Source organism: Pseudophryne corroboree, chromosome 4 (genome assembly GCF_028390025.1).
Source record: "Pseudophryne corroboree isolate aPseCor3 chromosome 4, aPseCor3.hap2, whole genome shotgun sequence".
Taxonomy (NCBI): domain Eukaryota; kingdom Metazoa; phylum Chordata; class Amphibia; order Anura; family Myobatrachidae; genus Pseudophryne; species Pseudophryne corroboree.
In genome coordinates this window covers 573,387,373-573,408,854 of record NC_086447.1, presented here as the reverse complement: position 1 = coordinate 573,408,854, position 21,482 = coordinate 573,387,373, and the positions used below count along the sequence as shown (strand labels likewise).

The 21,482-nt window shown below is 46.6% G+C and overlaps 1 protein-coding gene across 3 annotated transcripts in view; it reads left to right on the top strand.

Annotated features, from left to right (window-relative positions):
• TAGAP (T cell activation RhoGTPase activating protein) overlaps window positions 1–21,482 on the top strand; it is a 254,850-nt gene that overhangs the window by 130,246 nt on the left and 103,122 nt on the right. For all 3 annotated transcript variants that reach the window (XM_063917465.1, XM_063917464.1, XM_063917463.1), the window contains exon 2: window positions 12,973–13,061. Coding sequence is in view for 2 of the 3 variants with exons in the window: in XM_063917464.1 (XP_063773534.1) it covers window positions 12,973–13,061 (89 nt within the window). In the remaining variant the exon portion in view is untranslated. The remainder of the gene's footprint in view (window positions 1–12,972; window positions 13,062–21,482) is intronic.

Genomic DNA, 21,482 nt, shown 5'->3' with positions numbered 1-21,482 from the left:
ACTTACCGGGCAAGCGTTGGAATGGGCTTCACCCTTGTGGGAGAGGATGGACCCCATTGTGTCTAACTATTCAGAATTCGTGGCCACCTTTCGAAGAATCTTCGACGAACCGGGCAGGACTTCTGCCGCCTCATTGGACATCCTGCACCTGCATCAAGGCACGCGTACGTACGTACGTACGTACGTACGTACGTACGTACGTACGTACGTACGTACGGTCAGTCAGTAAGTGATCCAGTTTCGTACTCTCTCCTCAGAACTGAATTGGAACGAGGAGGCTCTCATTGCAGCTTTCTGGAGCGGTCTCTCCGAAAAGATCCGGAGCCACCGAAAGCTTCATTACATCAGCTCTGGTCAAACGATCTGTAATACAAATGGTTCCTTTGGATCGTACCATTTCTGTTACTGCGGTGGATGGAAGTTATATCCCTGAGTGTATTATATCCTTTCGTACTATTCCTCTCAAGATGAAGGTCGGAGTTCTTCATTCAGAAAAAATCTCTTTCCTTGTAATTCCTAAAGCCTCTCATGAACTGATCCTAAGGTTTCCATGGTTAATCAGACACAATCCCCACATAGACTGGCAGACTATGGATGTTCTCTCTTGGGGACAAGACTGCTTCCAGAACTGTTTACCTTTAGTAAGACCTCTCTGTTCTTCCAGTCCTTCCAGCCTTCCTGTGGAATAACAAGCCTTTCAAGATGTTTTCAGTAAACATGGGGCGGACACCTTGCCCCCGCATCAAACTTGGGATTGTACCATTGAGCTAGTACCTGGTAAGACTCCTCCCCGAGGTCGAATCTACCCTCTCTCACTTCCCGAGACAAAGGCCATGTCATAGTATATTCGGGAGAACTTGGATAAAGGGTTCATCAGGTCTTCCACATCTCCAGCCGGGGCGGGGTTTTTCTTCGTCAAAAAAAAGGATGGGGGTTTGCGGCCCTGTATTGACTATAGAGGTCTCAATGACATAACAATTAAGAACAGATATCCATTACCCCTGATTCCAGAACTGTTCGACCGTGTTAAAGGAGCTACTGTATTTACTAAGCTGGACTTACGGGGGGCCTACAAAATTATACGTATTCGCCCAGGTGACGAATGGAAGATGGCATTTAATACCCGCGACGGCCATTCCCAATACCTGGTAATGCCTTTTGGCCTATGTAACGCCCCAGCCGTCTTTCAAGAGTTCATTAACGAAATCTTCAGAGACCTCCTCTATGACTGCTTATTAGTGTATCTGGATGACATCCTCATTTTTTCTAGGGATTTGAAGACCCATAGGGAACAAGTCAAAGAAGTGCTAACTCGTTTACGAAGGAATCAATTATTCTATAAATTAGAGAAGTGCACCTTCGAAGTACCCATGATTCCATTCCTCGGTTACATTCTTTCAGGGCAGAGGTTACAGATGGACCCCGCTAAAGTCCAGGCGATTCAGGATTGGGCACTTCCAGCTACCCTTGAAGGAGTTCAATGTTTCCTGGGGTTCGCTAACTTCTACCGAATATTCATTCAAAATTATTCTTCTGTCATAGCTCCCATAACCGCATTAACTAGGAAAGGAGCCGATCCTGCCAAGTGGTCTCTGGAGGCTTTGGAAGCCTTTTCGTCTTTAAAGGAGGCCTTCATGACCGCTCCAGTTCTTCGACAACCTGATCTCAGCCGTCCGTTCTTGGTGGAGGTTGATGCCTCTACTGTAGGAGTAGGAGCAGTATTATCCCAGCTCTTCGAGGACAAGAAGGTTCATCCTTGTGCGTTCTTCTCGCAAAGATTTTCCCCCGCTGAACAGAATTACGCTTTTGAGGAACAGGAATTACTGGCGATTAAGTGGAGGTATTTGTTGGAGGGAGCTCAGCATCCAATCTCGTTAACCACGGATCACAAGAACCTCCTGTATCTACAGTCAGCCCGATGTCTGAACCCACGCCAAGCAAGATGGGCACTCTTCTTTACCCATTTTACCTTTAAACTTAGTTACCGACCAGGTTCCCTCAACAAAAAGGCAGATGCATTATCTCGCTCCCTAAGTTCTGAAGAACCCTCTGACCGTTCAAAAGAGCAATTCATCCTGGAATCCACCTCTTTTTCAGCAACTAATACCTCTCCACTTCCTTCTCCAGGAAAGATCTTCGTTGCACCAAATCTTCGCAAAAAACTTCTTACATGGCCCTCATTCCGAGTTGTTCGCTCGCAAGCTGCTTTTAGGAGCATTGCACACGCTAAGCCGCCGCCTACTGGGAGTGAATCTTAGCTTAGCAAAATTGAAAACGAAAGATTCTCAAATTTGCGAATAAAAATTTCTTTGCAGTTTCTGAGTAGCTCGGGACTTACTCTGCCATTGCGATCAGTTCAGTCAGTTTCGTTCCTGGTTTGACGTCACAAACACACCCAGCGTTCGCCCAGACACTCCTCCGTTTCTCAGCCACTCCCGCGTTTTTCCCAGAAACGGTAGCGTTTTTTCACACACTCCCATAAAACGGCCAGTTTCCGCCCAGAAACACCCACTTCCTGTCAATTACATTACGATCACCAGAACGAAGAAAAAACCTCGTAATGCCATGAGTAAAATACCAAACTTCTTAGAAAATTTACTTGGCGCAGTCGCAGTGCGAACATTGCGCATGCGCAATTAGCGGAAAATCGCTGCGATGCGAAGAAAATTACAGAGCGAACAACTCGGAATGACCACCATGGGCTCACTCCTCTTCCTTCATGGGCCATGCAGGTGGTCATAAAACACTCAAATTCATTCAGCGCTCATACTGGTGGCCTCATCTCAGGACTGACGTTCAGGAATTCGTGGCTGCCTGTCCAAAATGTGCCCAGCATAAGAGTCCCAAAGGTCCTCCAGCCGGGTTGATCCATCCGTTACCTGTGCCACTAAGACCATGGACACATATTTCTATGGACCTTATTACTGATTTACCTACGTCTGGTGGGCGGAACACCGTATGGGTCATAGTTGACCGATTCTCTAAAATGGCACACTTCGTTCCCCTGGCTAATCTTCCATCAGCATCCCAGTTGGCAAAATTATTTATAGCAGAGATCTTTCGACTTCATGGCCTACCACAGGAAATCATGTCTGATAGAGGTCCTCAGTTTGTGGCCAAGTTTTGGAGATCCCTATGTTCTGCTCTTGGTGTGAAGTTGAACTTCTCCTCAGGATATCATCCCCAAACGGATGGTCAAACAGAGAGACTGAACCAGAATCTGGAGACTTTTCTGCGTTTATTCATGTCCTCCTCACAGGACGACTGGCTAGACTTCCTCCCGTTTGCAGAATTTGCCCATAACAATCTCTATCACTCTGCCACAAAATCTTCTCCATTCTTCATTAATTATGGTTACCATCCGAGAGTTCCTGACTTTCAACCTCTGCCTACGCTCGAGGTTCCTGCCGCAGAGTCAACACTTCGACAATTTACTGAAACATGGAAACAAAGGTTCCAGGATCCTTGTCGTATTCTGGTTACTCCTGCTCCTGCTTGGTCGGTTCTCTGTTGCTGCTGCAGTCCTGCCGTTCCTAACCTGCTACTGCCTGTGGAAGCGCTCCTGGAAAACCCGGTCCAGTAAGACTCTTTGAGCACAGTCGGCCCCGGGTCTTCTGCCTCGTCTTTCAAGCCACACTCCACAGATCTACGTCACCAGCCACGTTTTTGTACCACCGACCACAATCTGCAGATTATCTTCAGCCTCATCCTCCAAACCACAGTCCACAGTCCTTGTCTCCAGCCACGTCTTCACCTACCATCCACAGTTCATTATCTACAGTCTCGTCTTTCAAATTACAGTCCACAGTTCTTTGCTTCCAGCCACGTCTTTTAACCATTGTGCTCCAACCACAGTTCTCTACCTCAGCCCTGTACATAATAAATACTATTCATTGACTCTCAACCCCGCCTACGTTCTTCATTGCTCCATGTCCCATGCGAAGGAACTATATCCAACCCCCTCATCTTGTTCACCCACAGCCAACTACCTCCTCGGGCAAGTCTAAGCTGCCGGATCCTCAAACTTTGCTAGACGTGACAATTAGGCTGCTGATATTGTACTAGGTTGCCCATGATTTGAGCTTTCAAACATGTCAGCTACAAGGGGCGACAGAGCTGGGGCTGATCCCACATTGCGTGGTGGTGACGCAGCAGACATAGTAGAGGGAAACATAGCAGCAGAGGGTTCAAGTTCTGGGGGTTCCCTTGACCCCAGTGGAACTGTAGCAACGGGGGGTTCATAACGACCCACCATGAGTTACTTTCTCTACGTTATTAAGTACGCTGGTAACTAGACTTGCGCCCCCTATGGGACCTCCTGTGCCCCAACCGCTTATGGTCCCTGCGGTTAATCCGCCTTGGGCAGATCAACTGTCCGCTGAGTTACAGCAATTGAACCACTCACTGACTAAACAGAAGTCTAACCCTCGCCCGCCTAAGACCAAGGGGTCCTCTAAGCGGGCCATTACTTCCTCACAATCCACTCACGTCCCAGACACCTCGTCTGATGAAGAAGGCGTATATACTGATCCCACAGACACTGACCTAGATAATTCTGATGGGGAATCGGTCTCTCAGGTGGATGTTCCTGACTTATTGGAGGCTATCAGGCTAATTCTTCAAATTACTGATGACCCAGAGCCTGATGCTACCTCCAAAAAACCAGACAGATTTAAACGTCAGAAGGTTATTAAACAAGTTTTACCTCATTCTGACCATTTAGTTGAAATACGTCAGGAATTCTGGGAAAATCCAGGGAAGAAATTCACACCTCACAACAAGATGCTGGCTCGCTATCCTCTTGCTGCGGAGCTAAGTAAAAATTGGGAAACACCCCCGCCAGTGGATTCGCAAGTGGCGCAGCTGGTGGTATCCTCAGCTCCGCCTGTAACTACCGTCACTTCGCTGAAAGAACTGACGGATAAGCGTGTGGAGGGTTGCTTTAAAGCAATTTACACCTTGGCAGGTGCTGCGCATCGGCCCACTATTGCAGCAACATGGGCTGCAGAGGCTATTGAAGCATGGGCTCAGGAGGTAGAAGCAGAGCTGCCATCAAACTTTTCTGACAATGCTAGACAATGTCTCTCGTATATTGTCACAGCATCTCATTACATTAAGGAGGCGGCTTCTGATGCCGGTATTCTGGCGGCCAAGGCTGCTACTACGTCCATTTTGGCTCGCCGGATTCTATGGTTACGATCCTGGTCTGTGGATCTGGACTCTAAGAAAACCCTGGAGGTGCTCCCTTTTAAGGGAGACATTCTTTTTGGAGAAGACTTCAAAAAGATAGTGGCTGACTTAGCCATAGCTAAAACAGCATGTCTACCTAGTACTGCTCCTTCGGTACCGAAGGCTAAGAGTACTTCCTTTCACTCCTTTCGTCCTTCAGGTAAAGCAAAAGGTCAGGCGTACCCGAAACAGGCTTGCACCTCCAAATCTGCTAAGCCCAAACCTAAACGGGCCTGGGCTGCCCGTCAGCTTGCTTCCAAAACGGACAAGTCTGCTGCATGATGGGGCGGGCCTCCCTCTGGGGGATCCCAGGGTGGGGGGCCGGCTTCTATGGTTTACCCAGGAATGGTTGAAGACCACTTCCGATGCCTGGATACGGGAAGTCGTCACTCGAGGTTACGCCGTATCCTTCAAGAATTGTCCCCCTCATCGATTTTACCTGACAGATGTCCCTTCGGATCAGGTGAATGCAAAAACTCTTCATTCGATGGTACAGTCCCTCCTGGACACAAGAGTGGTAGTACAGGTGCCTCTGGCTCTGAGAGGCAAGGGGTACTATTCACTGCTATTCCTAGTCCCGAAACCGAATGGGTCCTCTCGGGCCATTCTCAACCTCAAGTCCTTGAACAAATTTGTGAGAGTCTCCAAGTTTCGTATGGAAACCCTTTGCTCTATTGTTCTGGCTTTGGAACCAGGGGATTATATGGTCTCCCTAGACATACAGGATGGTTACATGCATATTCCTATTGCAATGTCGCATCAGCAATATCTGAGGTTCGCTGTTGACAGGGGTGTATCTAGGGGTCCGGTCACCCCTGGTAAAGTAAGGGACTGGCACCCCCATATTTGAAATAGGGAAGGTGCATGTGCAAAAAAGGGACATGATCTTGTGGGAAAGGGGCATGACCATACAATAGTTCCCCCAATTCAAATTACACTACACAGTAGTAACCCTTATACACATCATGTCCACACAGTAGCAGTTCCCTTTACACATTATACCCACACAGTAATTCTTATAACACTGAGGAGACATCAGCAGTGCCTGGCCTGGCTGAGGAGGCAATGCCACCCAAGGCCAGGTAGTATAATCAAATAGTAGTGCAAAGAAGTGCAGTGCTGCGCAATACCCAGTGGTGCAAGTAGTAAAAAATCATAGTGGTACTGTGTGTGCATGCACACAAAAAAATGGGTGTGGCCACATGACACATGGGGCATGGCCAATGAAAATGGGGGCATGATACATATATGACCCCAGTAGTGCAGTGCCAGATACACATATGCCCCCAATAGTGCCAGATACACACATGCCTCCACAGTGCCAGATACACATATTCCCCCACAGTGCCAGATACACATGCCCCCACAGTGCCAGATCTGCCCCCATATTGCCAGATACACATATTGCCCCACATTGCCAGATATACCCCAATGTTGCCAGATATGCCCCCCACATTGCCAGATACACATGCCCCCACAGTGCCAGATATGCCACCACAGTGCCAGTGCATCCACACTGTCTGCTGCTGCTGTTGGGGAGAGGAGAGCACAGCACGTGCCTCTCTTGCCCTCAGTCTGGTCTCCTCCTGCGGCGGTGGCGGAGTCCTGTAGCTCAGGTTCTGGCGCCGGTCCGCAAGCCAATCAGAGCTTGCGGTCCGGCAGTAGTGGCTCCTGATTGGCTGCCAGTCCACAAGCTCTGATTGGCTCATGAACCGCCGTTTGAGTACACGCCGCCACAGCCGCTGGACTCAAAGTGGGGAGAAACCGCTGGTCTATGGACTGAAGGGGGCAGGAGAGGAGAGGCGCATGCTGCGCTCTCCTCTCTTCATGGTATCTGCAAGGTGGCAGCCCAGCGGTACTGCATACCGGCTAGGAATTTCTAACCAGTACGCAGTACCGCCATACTTACATCACTGGCACTATCTAACTCTCCTATTCAAATATACATAGCTGTAGTCCCCCCTCAGCACATAGCCATAGCCCCCGCCAGATCACAGCACATAGTTATTTCCCCTTCCCAGCACAGTCATAGTCCCCATTCCCCTCCCAGAACATAGCCATTGTCCCCTCCCAGTAAATTGCCATAGCCTCCCCACCTCTCCAAGCAATAGCCGTAGTCCCCACAGCACATAGCTGTAGTCTCCACCTCTCCCAACACAGCCATACAGTAGTCGCCATCCCCCTCCCATCACATAACAATAGTTCCCTGACAGCATAGATTGCCATAGTCCCCCTCCATGCACATAGCCCCTCACCTCCCTGAGCACATAGCCATAGTCCCTACCCCCCTCCCATCACATAACAATAGTTCCCTGCCAGCATAGATACCCATAGTCCCCCTTCCTGTACATAGCCCCTCACCTCCCCAAGCACATAGCCATAGTCCCCATCCCCCTCCCAGCACATAGCTGTAGTCCGCCCTTAGCACATACTGTACCAGTAGTCTTCCCCACTCCCAGCACATACATAGCCTCCTCACACAGACCATAGCCCTTGTCCCCACCCCACAACATCCCAGCAGATAGTTGTAGTGTCTGGGAATACCTGCTGTGCTGAGCTGCCTGGGATGGAGGGTGGAGGATTGCTCTGCAGGCAGGAGCTGGTGCCGTTGTCCGGCATCGCACCAAACTATGCGAAGAAACTGAAAATAAACTACAACTCCCAGCAGGCCTTATCGCCGGGAGCTCCCGACAGCAAGGGTTGCTGGGAGTTGTAGTTTATTTTCAGTTTCTTCCTTGTAGAGCATTGCGGTGCAGGACACCAGTGCCAGCTCCTGCCTGCTGAGCGATCTTCCGCCCTCTATCCCAGGCAGCTTGGCACAGCAGGTATTGCCAGACACTATGGCTGAAGGGATTCCACTCATTGGCCGAGGGTGGCACCGTCAGGCCGCGCCCCCTGCTCGGCTGGCGCCCCTAGTGAGTACCACCCTGGTCAGTGGGTAGATACGCCCCTGGCTGTTGGCAACCTCCATTACCAATTTCGGGCGTTACCTTTTGGCTTGACCACGGCGAGAATTCACCAAGGTCATGGCGGCAATGACGGCTGTACTCCGCCGTCAAGGGGTCAGAATCCTCCCGTATCTGGACGACTTGTTGATCCTGGTGTATTCCCCAGAAATTCTCCTATGCCATCTGGATCTGACGCTCCAGTTTCTGCAAGCCCAGGGGTGGCTCATCAACTGAAGTAAATCCTCCCTGGTCCCTGCGCAGAGCATGGTGCACCTGGGGGCATTGTTAGACACTCACAACCAGTGGTTGTTCTAGTCTCAGGAGAAGGTCCTGAAGCTTCAGGACAGGATTCGATGCTTCCTATCTCGCCTGCAAGTGTCGATACATTCGGCGATGCAAGTGCTAGGTCTCATGGTGTTGGCCTTCGACATGGTGGAGTACGCTCAATTCCATTCCCGCCCTCTACAGAAATTGATTCTTGCCAAGTGGGACGGCCTGCCTCACCGGTTCAGGTCTCACATGATCTCCTTGTCTCCGGAGGTCCGTCTGTCACTGAGCTGGTGGCTTCAGGACCAACGATTGAGCAGGGGTCGTCCCTTCTGGATCTCCAACTGGGTCCTTCTGACGATGGACGCCAGCCTGAGAGGTTGGGGCGCAGTTTTGGAGCAACACTCCCTTCAGGGTCGGTGGACCAGGGAGAAGTTTCTCCTCCCGATAAACATTCTGGAACTGCGGGCGGTGTTCAATGCTCTGAACTTGGCCCAGCATTTAATACAGAACAGACCTGTTCAAGTACAATCGGACAACGCCACCACGGTGGAGTACATCAATCATCAAGGCGACACTCGAAGCCACATGGCAATGAGGGAAGTATCCAGAATTCTTCAGTGGGCAGAATGCCGTCTGCCAGCCATATCGGCAGTGTTCATCCCGGTAGTCCTAAACTGGGAAGCGGATTTCCTCAGTTGTCAGGAAGTACACGCCGGAGAGAGGAGCCTCCATCCAGAAGTATTTAAACTCCTAGTGGACAAGTGGAGCCTCCCAGATGTGGACCTGAAGGTGTCTCGACACAATCACAAGGTTCCGGTCTTCGGAGCAAGAACAAGGGATCCTCAAGCTGCGTTCGTGGATGCTCTAGCAATTCCATGGAACTTTCAGCTGCCGTATGTGTTCCCTCCGGTGTCACTCCTGCCCAGAGTAATAAGAAAGTTCAAGCAAGAAGGAGGAATCCTACTTATGATCGCTCCAGCGTGGCCCAGACGACATTGGTTCTCAGATCTTCAGGGTCTCTCGTTAGAGTGTCCTCTTCTGCTTCCACAACGGCCAGACCTCCTCGTTTAGGGCCCCTGTGTTTACCAGGATTTGGCCCATTTGGCATGGCTCTTGAAGCTTCCATACTGAGGGCCAAGGGTTTTACTGAGGCGGTCATTCAGACTATGTTGAAGGCCCTTAAGCCGGCTTCTGCTCGGATTTACCATAGGGTCTGGAATGCTTACTTTGCTTGGTGCGCATCTAATAATCATGACGTTTACAAGTTTAGTATGGCCAAACTTTTGGCCTTTCTGCAACAGGGCCTGGACTTAGGCCTTCGTCTGGCCTCCATCAAGGTTCGTATTTTGGCCTTGTCGTTTTGGTTTCAGAGAAAAATTGCCATTCTGCCTGATGTTCATACGTTCACTCAGGGTGTATTACGGATTCAACCTCCTTACATCCTGCCTGTGGCTCCTTTGGATTTGTCATTGGTTCTGGAGGCTTTACAAGAGTCTCCGTTCTCCGTTCGGCCCTCTTGAATCTACAGACCTTAAGTGGCTTTCCATTAAGGTATTGTTTCTACTGGATATTGCCTCTGCTAGACAGTTGTCAGATTTGGGGGCCTTGTCGTGTAGGTCCCCCGATCAGATTTTTCACCATGACCGGGCAGTCCTTAGAACACGTCCCTGGTACCTACCTATGGTGGTGTCTTCTTTCCACCTTAATCAGGAGATTGTGGTTCCGGCCTTTGTCTCTCCAGAATTGTCTTCCAAAGAGTGGTCTTTGGATGTGGTATGGGCTCTCCGTATCTATGTGAAGAGGACAGCTCCTGTCAGGAAGTCCGATTCTCTCGATTTGTACTGTTTGGTTTTCACAAACGTGGCTGGTCTGCTAACAAGCAGACCTTGGCCAGATGGATTAGAATGGTGATTGCACAAGCTTATGTACAGGCTGGCCTTCCAGCTCCTGCTACCATCAAGGCCCATTCTACTCGATCTGTTGGACCTTCTTGGGAGGCCCGCCATGGTGCGACCCTTGAACAATTGTTCAAGGCGGCTACGTTGTCCTCAGTGAACACGTTCATAAGGTTCTATGCTTTTGATACATCCACCTCCCAGGATGCTTCCTTTGGACGCCGGGTTCTTGTGCCCGCTACAGTGTGTCCCCTCCTATAAGGAACTGCTTTAGGACATCCCCGATGTTATTCCCTGTGGAACCCAGTGTACCCCGCAGCAGAAAACGAGATTTATGGTAAGAACTTACCGTTGTTAAACCTCTTTCTGCGAGGTACACTGGGCTCCATGGGGCACCCACCCTGACGCACTTAGCTTCTTTGGTTGGTATGGCATTAGCTGCTGACTCCTTCTCCTGTTGTGAGTATGTGGTGTATGTGGCTACTAACGGTTGTCGTCTCTTTTTGCCTGCTACTGCATTGGGCTGGTTAACAAAACTGAGCTCCTGTGCACGGAGGCGGGGTTATAGAGGAGGCGGTGCTAAGCATTCTGGGAACAGTCAAATCTTTTAGCCTGTTGGTGCCTCTGATCAAGATCCTACTCTACACCCCAATGTTATTCCCTGTGGAGCCCAGTGTACCTTGCAGAAAGAGATTTAACAACAGTAAGTTCTTACCATAAATCTCGTTATTTTATCCATATACTGTAGCTTCTCTTTCCATCTTGTAATAAGTGCCCAGTGGTCCTACACCTACTACCCTTACAATATGCACAAATTATAAACTGCTTTTTTTCTGAAGTCGTTACATTTTCAGAAAATACCATTAGTATTTGTATTCATTCTAACATGTCAAACTGTAACTAAAATGGTCAAAAAGTGTTTTTATTGAAATTTTATTGACGTGATGTTTAGGGTTTTATTTTATATAAACACCACAAACCAATACTTTGTGGTTCTTGCTATGGCAATAGTTCACTGTACAAAAAATTGCAACGAGCAGGATCTACGGGTAAGTTTACACACAAAAAAAAAAAAACACTTGAAAATTATTTTTTAAAGTAAAATTTAGTTGCCTTGGTTTAAATGGTAAACATATATAGAACTAATATTGCAGCCTAACAAGCCCTATCATTTTCTAAACTAGGAAGCCTACCACATTGAATAAGGGGTACCTTTTTATTTTTTTTTAATATGGGGAGAGATTTGGACTTGGATTTCCCCCATACATTATTTTTTTCTTTGTGTGTGCGGTGTTGCAGTGATTGTCTGGTGATGAAAATAACTACTGAGAATGTACATCATTTGAAAGCGGAGTCTCCCTTCTTTCAGACAAGGGTACACCCTTGTGTGAATGGGAGAGTTAGAACATAATCTTCTCTCCCTCCATCGATGGACGACAATAGCTGCAAAGAGGTCACATTATTTGAAAGTGAGTACTCCCATCTTTCAAATACAGTAGTACCCATATGTACAGGTGCAATACTGGGCGTAAGAGGGCATGCAGTGCCCTCCCACCCATATACGGAAGACATGTTTTCTGTAGCGCTTGATAATATTTTCCGGAGAAAAAGACACTGAGGGCAGGACATAAAGAAACTGAGCTGCAGAAGACAGAGTGGGGAATTACCAGCAGGAGAGAAAGAGACTGATGGGGAAGACAGGACAGAGAGGGGCAGACACAGGGAAAGGATAACACAGGATGGAATAGAGAGTAGAAGAAGAAATCCCAGGTAAATCCCAGGACAACACCTAGTACTATATTTACATGCTGCCCTTATCATATTTTTACAAAGTTGGCTTTACAATATGTTCAATATTTGAATGCTAACATCTCTGTTGAACAACCATTTCTTATGCATCTAGATTTATTTGGCTTCCTTCTACCAACCTGACCAGGAAATCCCACCAGAGAATTGTAATAATCCCTTACAAGAAAAGTATGGTATGCGATCAGGCAATACCTGTTGACATGTAGTTAAATAGTTAAATGCTGCAAACTGACTCTTAACTGAGTGTTATTGTGCATAACTCATCATCCACAATAACATTACATGTCTGAGTCACCAGACTTAAAGGTGAGGCTAATTAGACTGCAGGTACATGCTGTTTACTTGGCTCTATAAAAGGGTCTGCATATACCCAAGCCTGTCACTGTGTTATTGAGGCATTGTTGTTTATCATCTATCATCTGTATCCTGTTATCTTCAATAAAATCTACTCTGATTTGGAATCAATGTGTGGACTAACCTCCTTGCTCACATGTGCAATGTACCTACCAACTTGGAGGAATCTGCCAATGTCTGAAAGTACATAAATCTGTTTCATTTACTTTCCATCAAAATCATAATTTCCAAAATGGCACAGCACCCTCCCACATCACAGTTATTTTGTAATAATTGTCTAGTGCATCTTCTGAAGTACCTGTTGTCCAACTTTCTTTTCATTTCAAACCTTGGCACTTTCTCCAGAGTGGACTAAGTAAGCATACTGTATTTTAATATTAACAGCCATGAACTAAAGAGCACGATATATGTAGCATAGATATTAGCTATAAGTGCAATTAATTTTCTTCATTTTCTTTACATAATAGGTCAATCACAAGTATCTGACTCAAAGAAGATGTTCAGCACCTTCCCTTGTGTTTCCAAAATCTCTTAGCAAGCCATGGTCCACAGGAAGGTATGTCAGAGACTCTACGTTTTTGTGTAGACTGCTGTGTTTAAATGTGTACAAACCAGGCCCAGTGTCTGGTAGTGATGACCATCGGTGAGTTATCCATTGATGATCGCTATCGATGGTACAAAAGCATTGCAAAAGCAATCATTTCACTTTTCCTTCTGTAGCTGGGGCCATTCTGTGCATGCACAGTGTGCTGACCACACATGTGCAGAGGCCATTAAAGAGGAGGAATCTGGAGGAACCTTCTCCCAGTAATTTCTGTGGAATGTAGCCCATAGTATACAGCAGCTAATGCCATCTAAAGATGACGTATGTTTCCAGTGCCAAACTCTGGATTGGTAAATCTGACAGATTTGCAGCCCCGTTAGAAAGATACTGTATAAGGGAAACGGCTGATGTCAGAAATGGAGGGGCCGCTGTCGATATGAAGATATCTGCTGTGGTCCCTCCTTCATACATTTGGGGGATCCTTAATATTTGCAGATATCCCCCAGAAAAAGGGTGTGTTAAGGGTATTTGCTACAAATATTTTTGACAAGTCTAGTTATGGCTCTAGGCTGGTCATTTATCCCTCTTTATCCGTCTCTACTTTAACACTTTTTTAAGGCTTAATACATTTGGGCCTTAGTCCACAGAATATCAGGAATTTAATAATGATTAAAGGCATGTATTGAACTGGTAAATACATTTGACATGTGAATGCTAAAGCTCTTGACTGCAATGAAGTAATGTCCCAAATAACACTGGTAAATAATGAAGAGTTGGAATGCAAGGAAGGTATGCCCTGAATAACACTGGTAAAAACTGAAGCACGGGGGTGTTTTGCTGATATCTCTTGTAACACAGGTCCTATTTTAGACCTGATCGCAGCAGCAAATTTGTTAGCTAATGGGCAAAACCATGTGCACTGCAGGTGGGGCAAATATAACATTTGCAGAGAGCGTTAGATTTGGGTGGGTTATATTGTTTCTTTGCAGGGTAAATACCGGCTGCTTTATTTTTACACTGGAATTTAGATTTCAGTTTGAACACACCCCACCCAAATCTAACTCTCTCTGCACATGTTATATCTGCCCCCCTCCCCCCCCCCCCTGCAGTGCATATGGTTTTGCCCATTAGCTAACAAATTTGCTGCTGCAATCAGGTCTGAATTAGGTCCAAAGATAAAGCACAGAAGCACTGTGAAGCAATGCACATACTATCCCGGTAACTCACTGGTGGAAGGCACAGGGAGAGCAGGATGTCAGGAGCCAGGGTCTTGTGCAGGTAGACTGCCACGGAATAACATCAACAAGGCAGACTTGATTATCTGGCACAGGAAGTCTTGATAAGTAGGTATGTATTAGAATATTACAAGTGCTACTCACCGTTGCTACAGTACTTCAGCTGATCACGACAGACTGCATGGAAACAGACCAGACTGTGGTAGAAGCACCAGAGAGTACAGCAGAGCAGCACAACAGGCTAACTCTAGGTTCAAAACAGAGGATTAAGGTTCCCATACACCTAAAGATTTATCTTCCAATCTGGCTGGTTGGAACGAAAAATCTGGTAGTGGATGGGAGCAAATGACAGTTGACCATTTGAAATGGTCAAGTGTCATTTGCTCCCATTCATGTAATTTGCTCCCATCCATTACCAGCTTTTCTTCACCATTTTCACCATTCTATTTTCTAATGGATGGTCAACCTGAACATCACACAGCCCTCCCTCTTAAACATGTGATATCTTGATGTCACGCCTAGGGGGTGAGGCCAATAACTCTTGGAAATAAAGTACTTCATGGAGCATACGGGGCACAGGGGGCAGTTCCACATGCAGGTGCTTTGGGGTACCATTGGTGCCATGGCAGGGCACCGCTTACAGACCCCTAGGTTAATTAATAAAGGTCTTCTTAAAGTATTCTGGATAGTCATCAGTGAGAACAACGTAAGTTTAAAATTCATAGAAAACATTGAAATTCACCATGAATCAGCTTTGTTAATGCCAAAATTAAATGAATGAACTAGAATTATCCCCCTACACTACTTTTATATATCTTAAGGGACCATTTATCATTGTATATTTGTGGTTATATCCCCAAAAACACCCTTTTTCGAGGGCTAGTTGCAAATATTAAGTATTCACTGAAAGTAAGAAGGAGGGACCTCCATTGCCATCCACAGCCCCCCCCCCCCCATGGGTTTCTATGGTGGATGCGATGCTGCCTGATTTACCAGTATCCGGAATGCTATGCATTCCCGATATTGGCCCCTGCTACCGCCATATGTAGATGGAGTCAATTAACTGTTATTTCGGAAGACATAGAGGACCATGCACATTAAAATTGCAATGTTCCAATCAAGGAATTAGAGAAATCATTGTCTGAAAATTTTGCGCATTTTAAATATTCTGCCCAGTCAAATCGATTGATTAACCTTTTCAATCTGGCTATTGTTTCATAAGATAATCGGGAAAAAAAAACATTATGCCAATACATTTGTAAATTGCTCCCAGGTCTTGTACACATATCTGCGGTCATATGACAATATGGCTGACTAGCGATCAATGATGGGTGAGAGAGGTCAAACAGACCAGGTCATACAACTGCACAATTAGATACAAAGCTCAGAGCAGGTGGTAAGAAACTATGGTCTTGAACAATCAAAATACCAGTAATGGTAAATCCAATAGACAATAGCACCAAGATTTGGAAGCAAAAATATTTAACGGCTGTCCAAGTGCTGCATTGATTAACAAAATCTTGGAATCGGCTGTGAACACTACTAAGATGATGCCAGACAGGTAAGTATCTCATAACCCTCTGTCAAACTAGGTTTACTACAGCCTAGCTATATCCTGTGAGTATTTAGCAGAGTGGAAGAGTAACTGTGCAGTGACCTTATTATCTGGTGTTTCCCCTACACCACAAGCTAAAGAGTTTTATTTGTTTATAGAGGTCTATTGATTTTACAGATAGTTTTAACACTTTTGGATTGTAGGAGGGTGTGAAAGGTGCTATTTGAAAAACAAGCCCACTAAGAAGTGGTTAATTTCCAGTCCAAACGTCTTAGAGTAAAGCCATCAAGTCTTCATTAATGAGTTCTACTTTGATTTTTGAGCAAACATAAAGTCTGCTGTAACATAAGCTGGTTTCATAAGCATAGTTATTTATCCATTAAAGTAATAAGGCCCAATATACAAAGTACACTGAAGGCACACTGATTATTGTTTTTAGAAACAAATGCATTTAAATGGTAAAACCAGCAAACTTTGTGGTGAGGCAGAAAAATCTGCAAAGGTGCCCTGTGCAAGGTGTAAATGTCACATCACAGTCCAACCAGGGCCGTCTTTTCGTATGGGCTCAATGGGCTCTTGCCCAAGGGCCCCAAGAGAATAAGGGCCCTAGGCTGATAGCTGAGGGTCTCCTCTTTCCAGGGGTACCAGATTTTTGAAAATCGGCCCTGGGGAACCGGAGATATCCGACTTGAAAGCAGTGGTCCCCATCCAAGCCTATTAATTGCTCTTCCCAGCCTGATATCTCGGGTTTTGTCTGACTTAGAGTATTTCTGAGGGTATAAACCAAAAGCTGTGGCTCTCCCCTTTTGGTGGACACTTGCAGCTTGTCTCTACTATGCCCAGAACCAGAGATATCAGCCTTCAAGCAGCTGGTCCCTGCTCCAGCTCCAGACGCCTGGTATGCAGTTTTATATTTTCGTTGGTGGATTGCTCTGGCTCCTGAACTCTGATCCCAAAGTCCCCAGAACCTTCTGAAAGGTGGGCCTCTCTAGTTTTTTTATCCCATTCAAAGCTAAGAAATATATTTTCAGGAACTTGAGATATCTGCAGTCAGGCAAGCTGCCCTCCCACCGGAAAATGATAAATATTAAGCCCACTCCACTAGCCACCCCTCCCCTATGTATTATACACCCCCTACCACCCTGGAAGTCATGTACCAGGGCTTCTTCATTCAGCCCAATGCCCCTTCTACAGTTTAGCCCCATCTGTGCAGTAAAGGAGTAATTAGAGAAATTACTGCTCCAGGTCCTACATGCTGAGCGGAAGATAGAACACCCCCTACCGCCCGCAGGACATCAAAGCTGCCGCTGATAGCACCACCACCCCTACCACTGGAGGATGGGTAGGGGGCCCAGTGCATTGCTGTGCCCAGGGGCCTACACTGCTGTTAAGACAGCTCTGAGTCCAACCTCCTACTACTTTCCAAGACTTGTTAATGAATGCTTTCATTTTTATGCATGACTAAAGGTGTTGTTTATTCAACGATTAACTAGCAGTGTGATGCATACTTGGCAACTCTCTCGGAAGGTGTGGGAGACTCACAATTTTTCGAGTAGTCCCTCGTACCCTCGGAAGAGTGGGTGGATGTCCCACATGCGGCCCACTTCCTAGTGAAGTGGGCAGGATGGGTATTACAGGAAATCATGGGTCAGCATGGATGGAGCGGGGCTAAAGTGACATGAAGAGCCAGAAATGGTCAGCTATATTTCCTCTCCAGGCTTCTCCCAGAGAAAAGCAACTTAAAGTCAGCAAGTGTAATTTCCGCCCAAATGCTGAATTGCATATGTATACGTATGTACTGTATATACACTGCTCAAAAAAATAAAGGGAACACTAAAATAACACATCCTAGATCTGAATGAATGAAATATTCTTATTAAATACTTTGTTCTTTCAAATCAAATTTATTAACCCATGGAGGTCTGGATTTGGAGTCACACTCAAAATTAAAGTGGAAAAACACACTACAGGCTGATCCAACTTTGATGTAATGTCCTTATAACAAGTCAAAATGAGGCTCAGTAGTGTGTGTGGCCTCCACATGCCTGTATGACCTCCCTACAATGCCTGGGCATGCTCCTGATGAGGTGGCGGATGGTCTCCTGAGGGATCTCCTCCCAGACCTGGACTAAAGCATCTGCCAACTCCTGGACAGTCTGTGGTGCAACGTGGCGTTGGTGGATGGAGCGAGACATGATGTCCCAGATGTGCTCAATTGGATTCAGGTCTGGGGAACGGGCGGGCCAGTCCATAGCATCAATGCCTTCATCTTGCAGGAACTGCTGACACACTCCAGCCACATGAGGTCTAGCATTGTCTTGCATTAGGAGGAACCCAGGGCCAACCGCACCAGCATATGGTCTCACAAGGGGTCTGAGGATCTCATCTCGGTACCTAATGGCAGTCAGGCTACCTCTGGAGAGCACATGGAGGGCTGTGCGACCCCCCAAAGAAATGCCACCCCACACTATTACTGACCCACTGCCAAACCGATCATGCTGGAGGATGTTGCAGGCAGCAGAACATTCTCCTTGGCGTCTCCAGACTCTGTCACGTCTGTCACATGTGCTCAGTGAGAACCTGCTTTCATCTGTGAAGAGCACAGGGCGCCAGTGGCGAATTTTCCAATCTTGGTGTTTTCTTGCAAATGCCAAACGTCCTGCACGGTGTTGGGCTGTAATCACAACCCCCACCTGTGGACGTCGTGCCCTCATACCACCCTCATGGAGTCTGTTTCTGATCATTTGAGTAGACACATGCACATTTGTGGCTTGCTGGAGGTCATTTTGCAGGGCTCTGGAAGCACTCCTCCTGTTCCTCCTTGCACAAAGGCGGAGGTAGTGGTCCTACTGCTGGGTTGTTGCCCTCCTATGGCCTCCTCCACATCTTCTGATGTACTTGCCTGTCTCCTGGTAGCGCCTCCATGCTCTGGACACTACGCTGACAGACACAGCAAACCTTCTTGCCACAGCTCGCATTGATGTGCCATCCTGGATGAGCTGCAATACCTGAGCCACTTGTGTGGGTTGTAGACTCCGTCTCATGCTATCACTAGAGTGAAAGCACCGCCAGCTTTCAAAAGTGACCAAAACATCAGCCAGAAAGCATAGGAGCTGAGAAGCTGTGGTCACCACCTGCAGAACAACGCCTTTATTGGGGGTGTCTTGCTAATTGCCTATAATTTCCACCTGTTGTCTATTCCATTTGCACAACAGCATGTGAAATTGATTGTCAATCAGTGTTGCTTCCTAAGTGGACAGTTTGATTTCACAGAAGTGTGATTGACTTGGAGTTACATTGTGTTGTTTCCCTTTATTTTTTTGAGCAGTGTATATAGCACATTTGCTATTACATATATGTAATAGTGCATGTACCAAATTTATGCATGGGGTACTTACGCCCATAATCACTTACACCCAATCAAGCCATTAGCACAAGAAAAAGTTGTTAACATTTGTTGTGATGGCAAAAACTGTATTCACAATTATGATATAAACATATATAATGAAAACAGCAAGTAATAATCCTCTTTCCAAATGAAATTAGCAAACAAATAATTTAAAATATGCACACAAAATAATATAATATATAGACCCAAACAATAAAGAAAGCACCTATCAGCAATAAACCAACGATAATTGGCTAGCTAGTGCTGGCGTCTGTCATCATTACATCATACCAGCTGTTGCCCAGGTTTAAATTTTCCAGTTATTAAGTTATAAATGAGTTGACTGTAACTGACAACATATTAAAAATAATGAATAGTTTATTAGCTCTTCCAACACACCCATGAGGTGGCGGGATGCAGTCAGAATGCCGGCTGTCAGGGTCCCGGCAGTTGAAATACCGCCGCCGGAATTCCGACACTCTTTAGAAACCCACTGCCGAAACTCTGAAAGGGCCAGGAGACCGACGCTGGCATCCCGGCAACTGGCATCCTGTCCATAAGTATAGCTGCTGGGTTAGGTTTAGGGCTGGGGGAGGGGGGTTTGGTTTAGGTGCCAGATTGGGGGTTAGAGTTAAGCTACGGGGGGACGTAGGTTAGGGTTAGGCTGCGGGGGGGGGGGGGGTGGAGAGATAGGGTTAGGCAACAGGGTCAGTGTTAGGGTGAGGACACAGGTTTAGGCACCTCCGGGGGGAGTTTAGGGTCAGGCACTAAGGTGGGAGTTTAGGGTTATCCTGCAGGAACAGAGGGTTAGGGGGTAGGGGAGAGTGGAGAACACTCCACACACCCCTGGCAGTCATTCCAACATCGGGATCCTGGTGTCTGTTTTGTGACCAAAGGAATCACGAGCACCAGCATTTCATACTGGACCCGAGGTGACTGCCCAGTATCATTTTTGTTTTTGGGGTGTCACAGTAGCCCTGATCCCCAGTCTCTCTTTCTGTTCAGTTTTAGAATCACTTTTGCATTGCAAGATGGGATTAAAGTTTTCCTTCTGTTATCAATGTTGCTATTCCAAGGTTTTCGGGTACACACAATATTTTTGTCTTCCCACCTCCATTTCTGTCAGTTATCTTAGTTAATTGATTTATGGTTATTTCAGTAATTTATTTCAGGTCATTGAATTATGGTCATTTCTGTCAGTTATTACAGTTCATTAAAGTTTTCATCCAAATCCATCCAATGGAAGGCCCAGAACAGGCTCCCTGGGTCAAAGGTCTGCCCGGCGCATTCCGTTGTGAGGTCCGACCGGGACCCTAACCTCCTTTAAAACCTGGCCAGGATCCAAATGGACCACCTGCAATCGGCGCAGGGGCATCCGAATGCATAACCAGACAGATAAACAAACAGAGCAATTCATTTTATATATTATTTATTATTTATGTATTACCAGTTATTTATATAGCACACACATATTTTGCAGCGCTTTACAGAGAATATTTGTCTATTCACATCAGTCCCTGCCCCATTGGAGCTTACAAACTTTATTTCCTACCACATGTATACGCACACACATTTATGCTAGGGTTAATTGTGTGGGGAGCCAATTGACCTACCAGTATATATTTTTTTGATTGTGGGAGGAAACGGAGTACCCAGAGGAAACCTGCACAAGCACAGGGAGAATATACAAACTGCGCAAAGGGCCGTGGTGGGAATCGAACCAATGACCTCAGTGCTGTGAGGCAGTAATGCTAACCATTACACCGTCCATGCTGCCCACAATATATATATGGCCCTAGCCCCAAAGGGGGTGGATTGTTAAGTTTAATCCCCGCCAGTATTTTAAGAAGGATAATGAAGGCTAAGTGTATCAAGTTTGGTCCAGATCCATCAAGTCATGTAGGAGCTTATGAAGAACAAACAAACGTACGTACGTACGTACGTACGTACGTACGTACATATACATTAATTTTCACTTTTACATATATAGATATATCACAATTTATTTTTTTTGTAAATACATAAACAACCCCTTACTGTGCTTGAAGCACGGTTATCAGATCCTCATAGGGACATTGCGTCGATTCATAAAGCAGAGAAAAGCCCTGTTTTGGAATAGGTTACCATGGAGAAGTCCCCCCGCTCTGTGACTGAATCGCATCACCATACTTACGTATTCCGCTCTTCCATGGAGTTCAGGTTGGCGCATCCTGAAGATCGGTGCACAGACGGCAGGGAGGCTTAATGCTACCCGC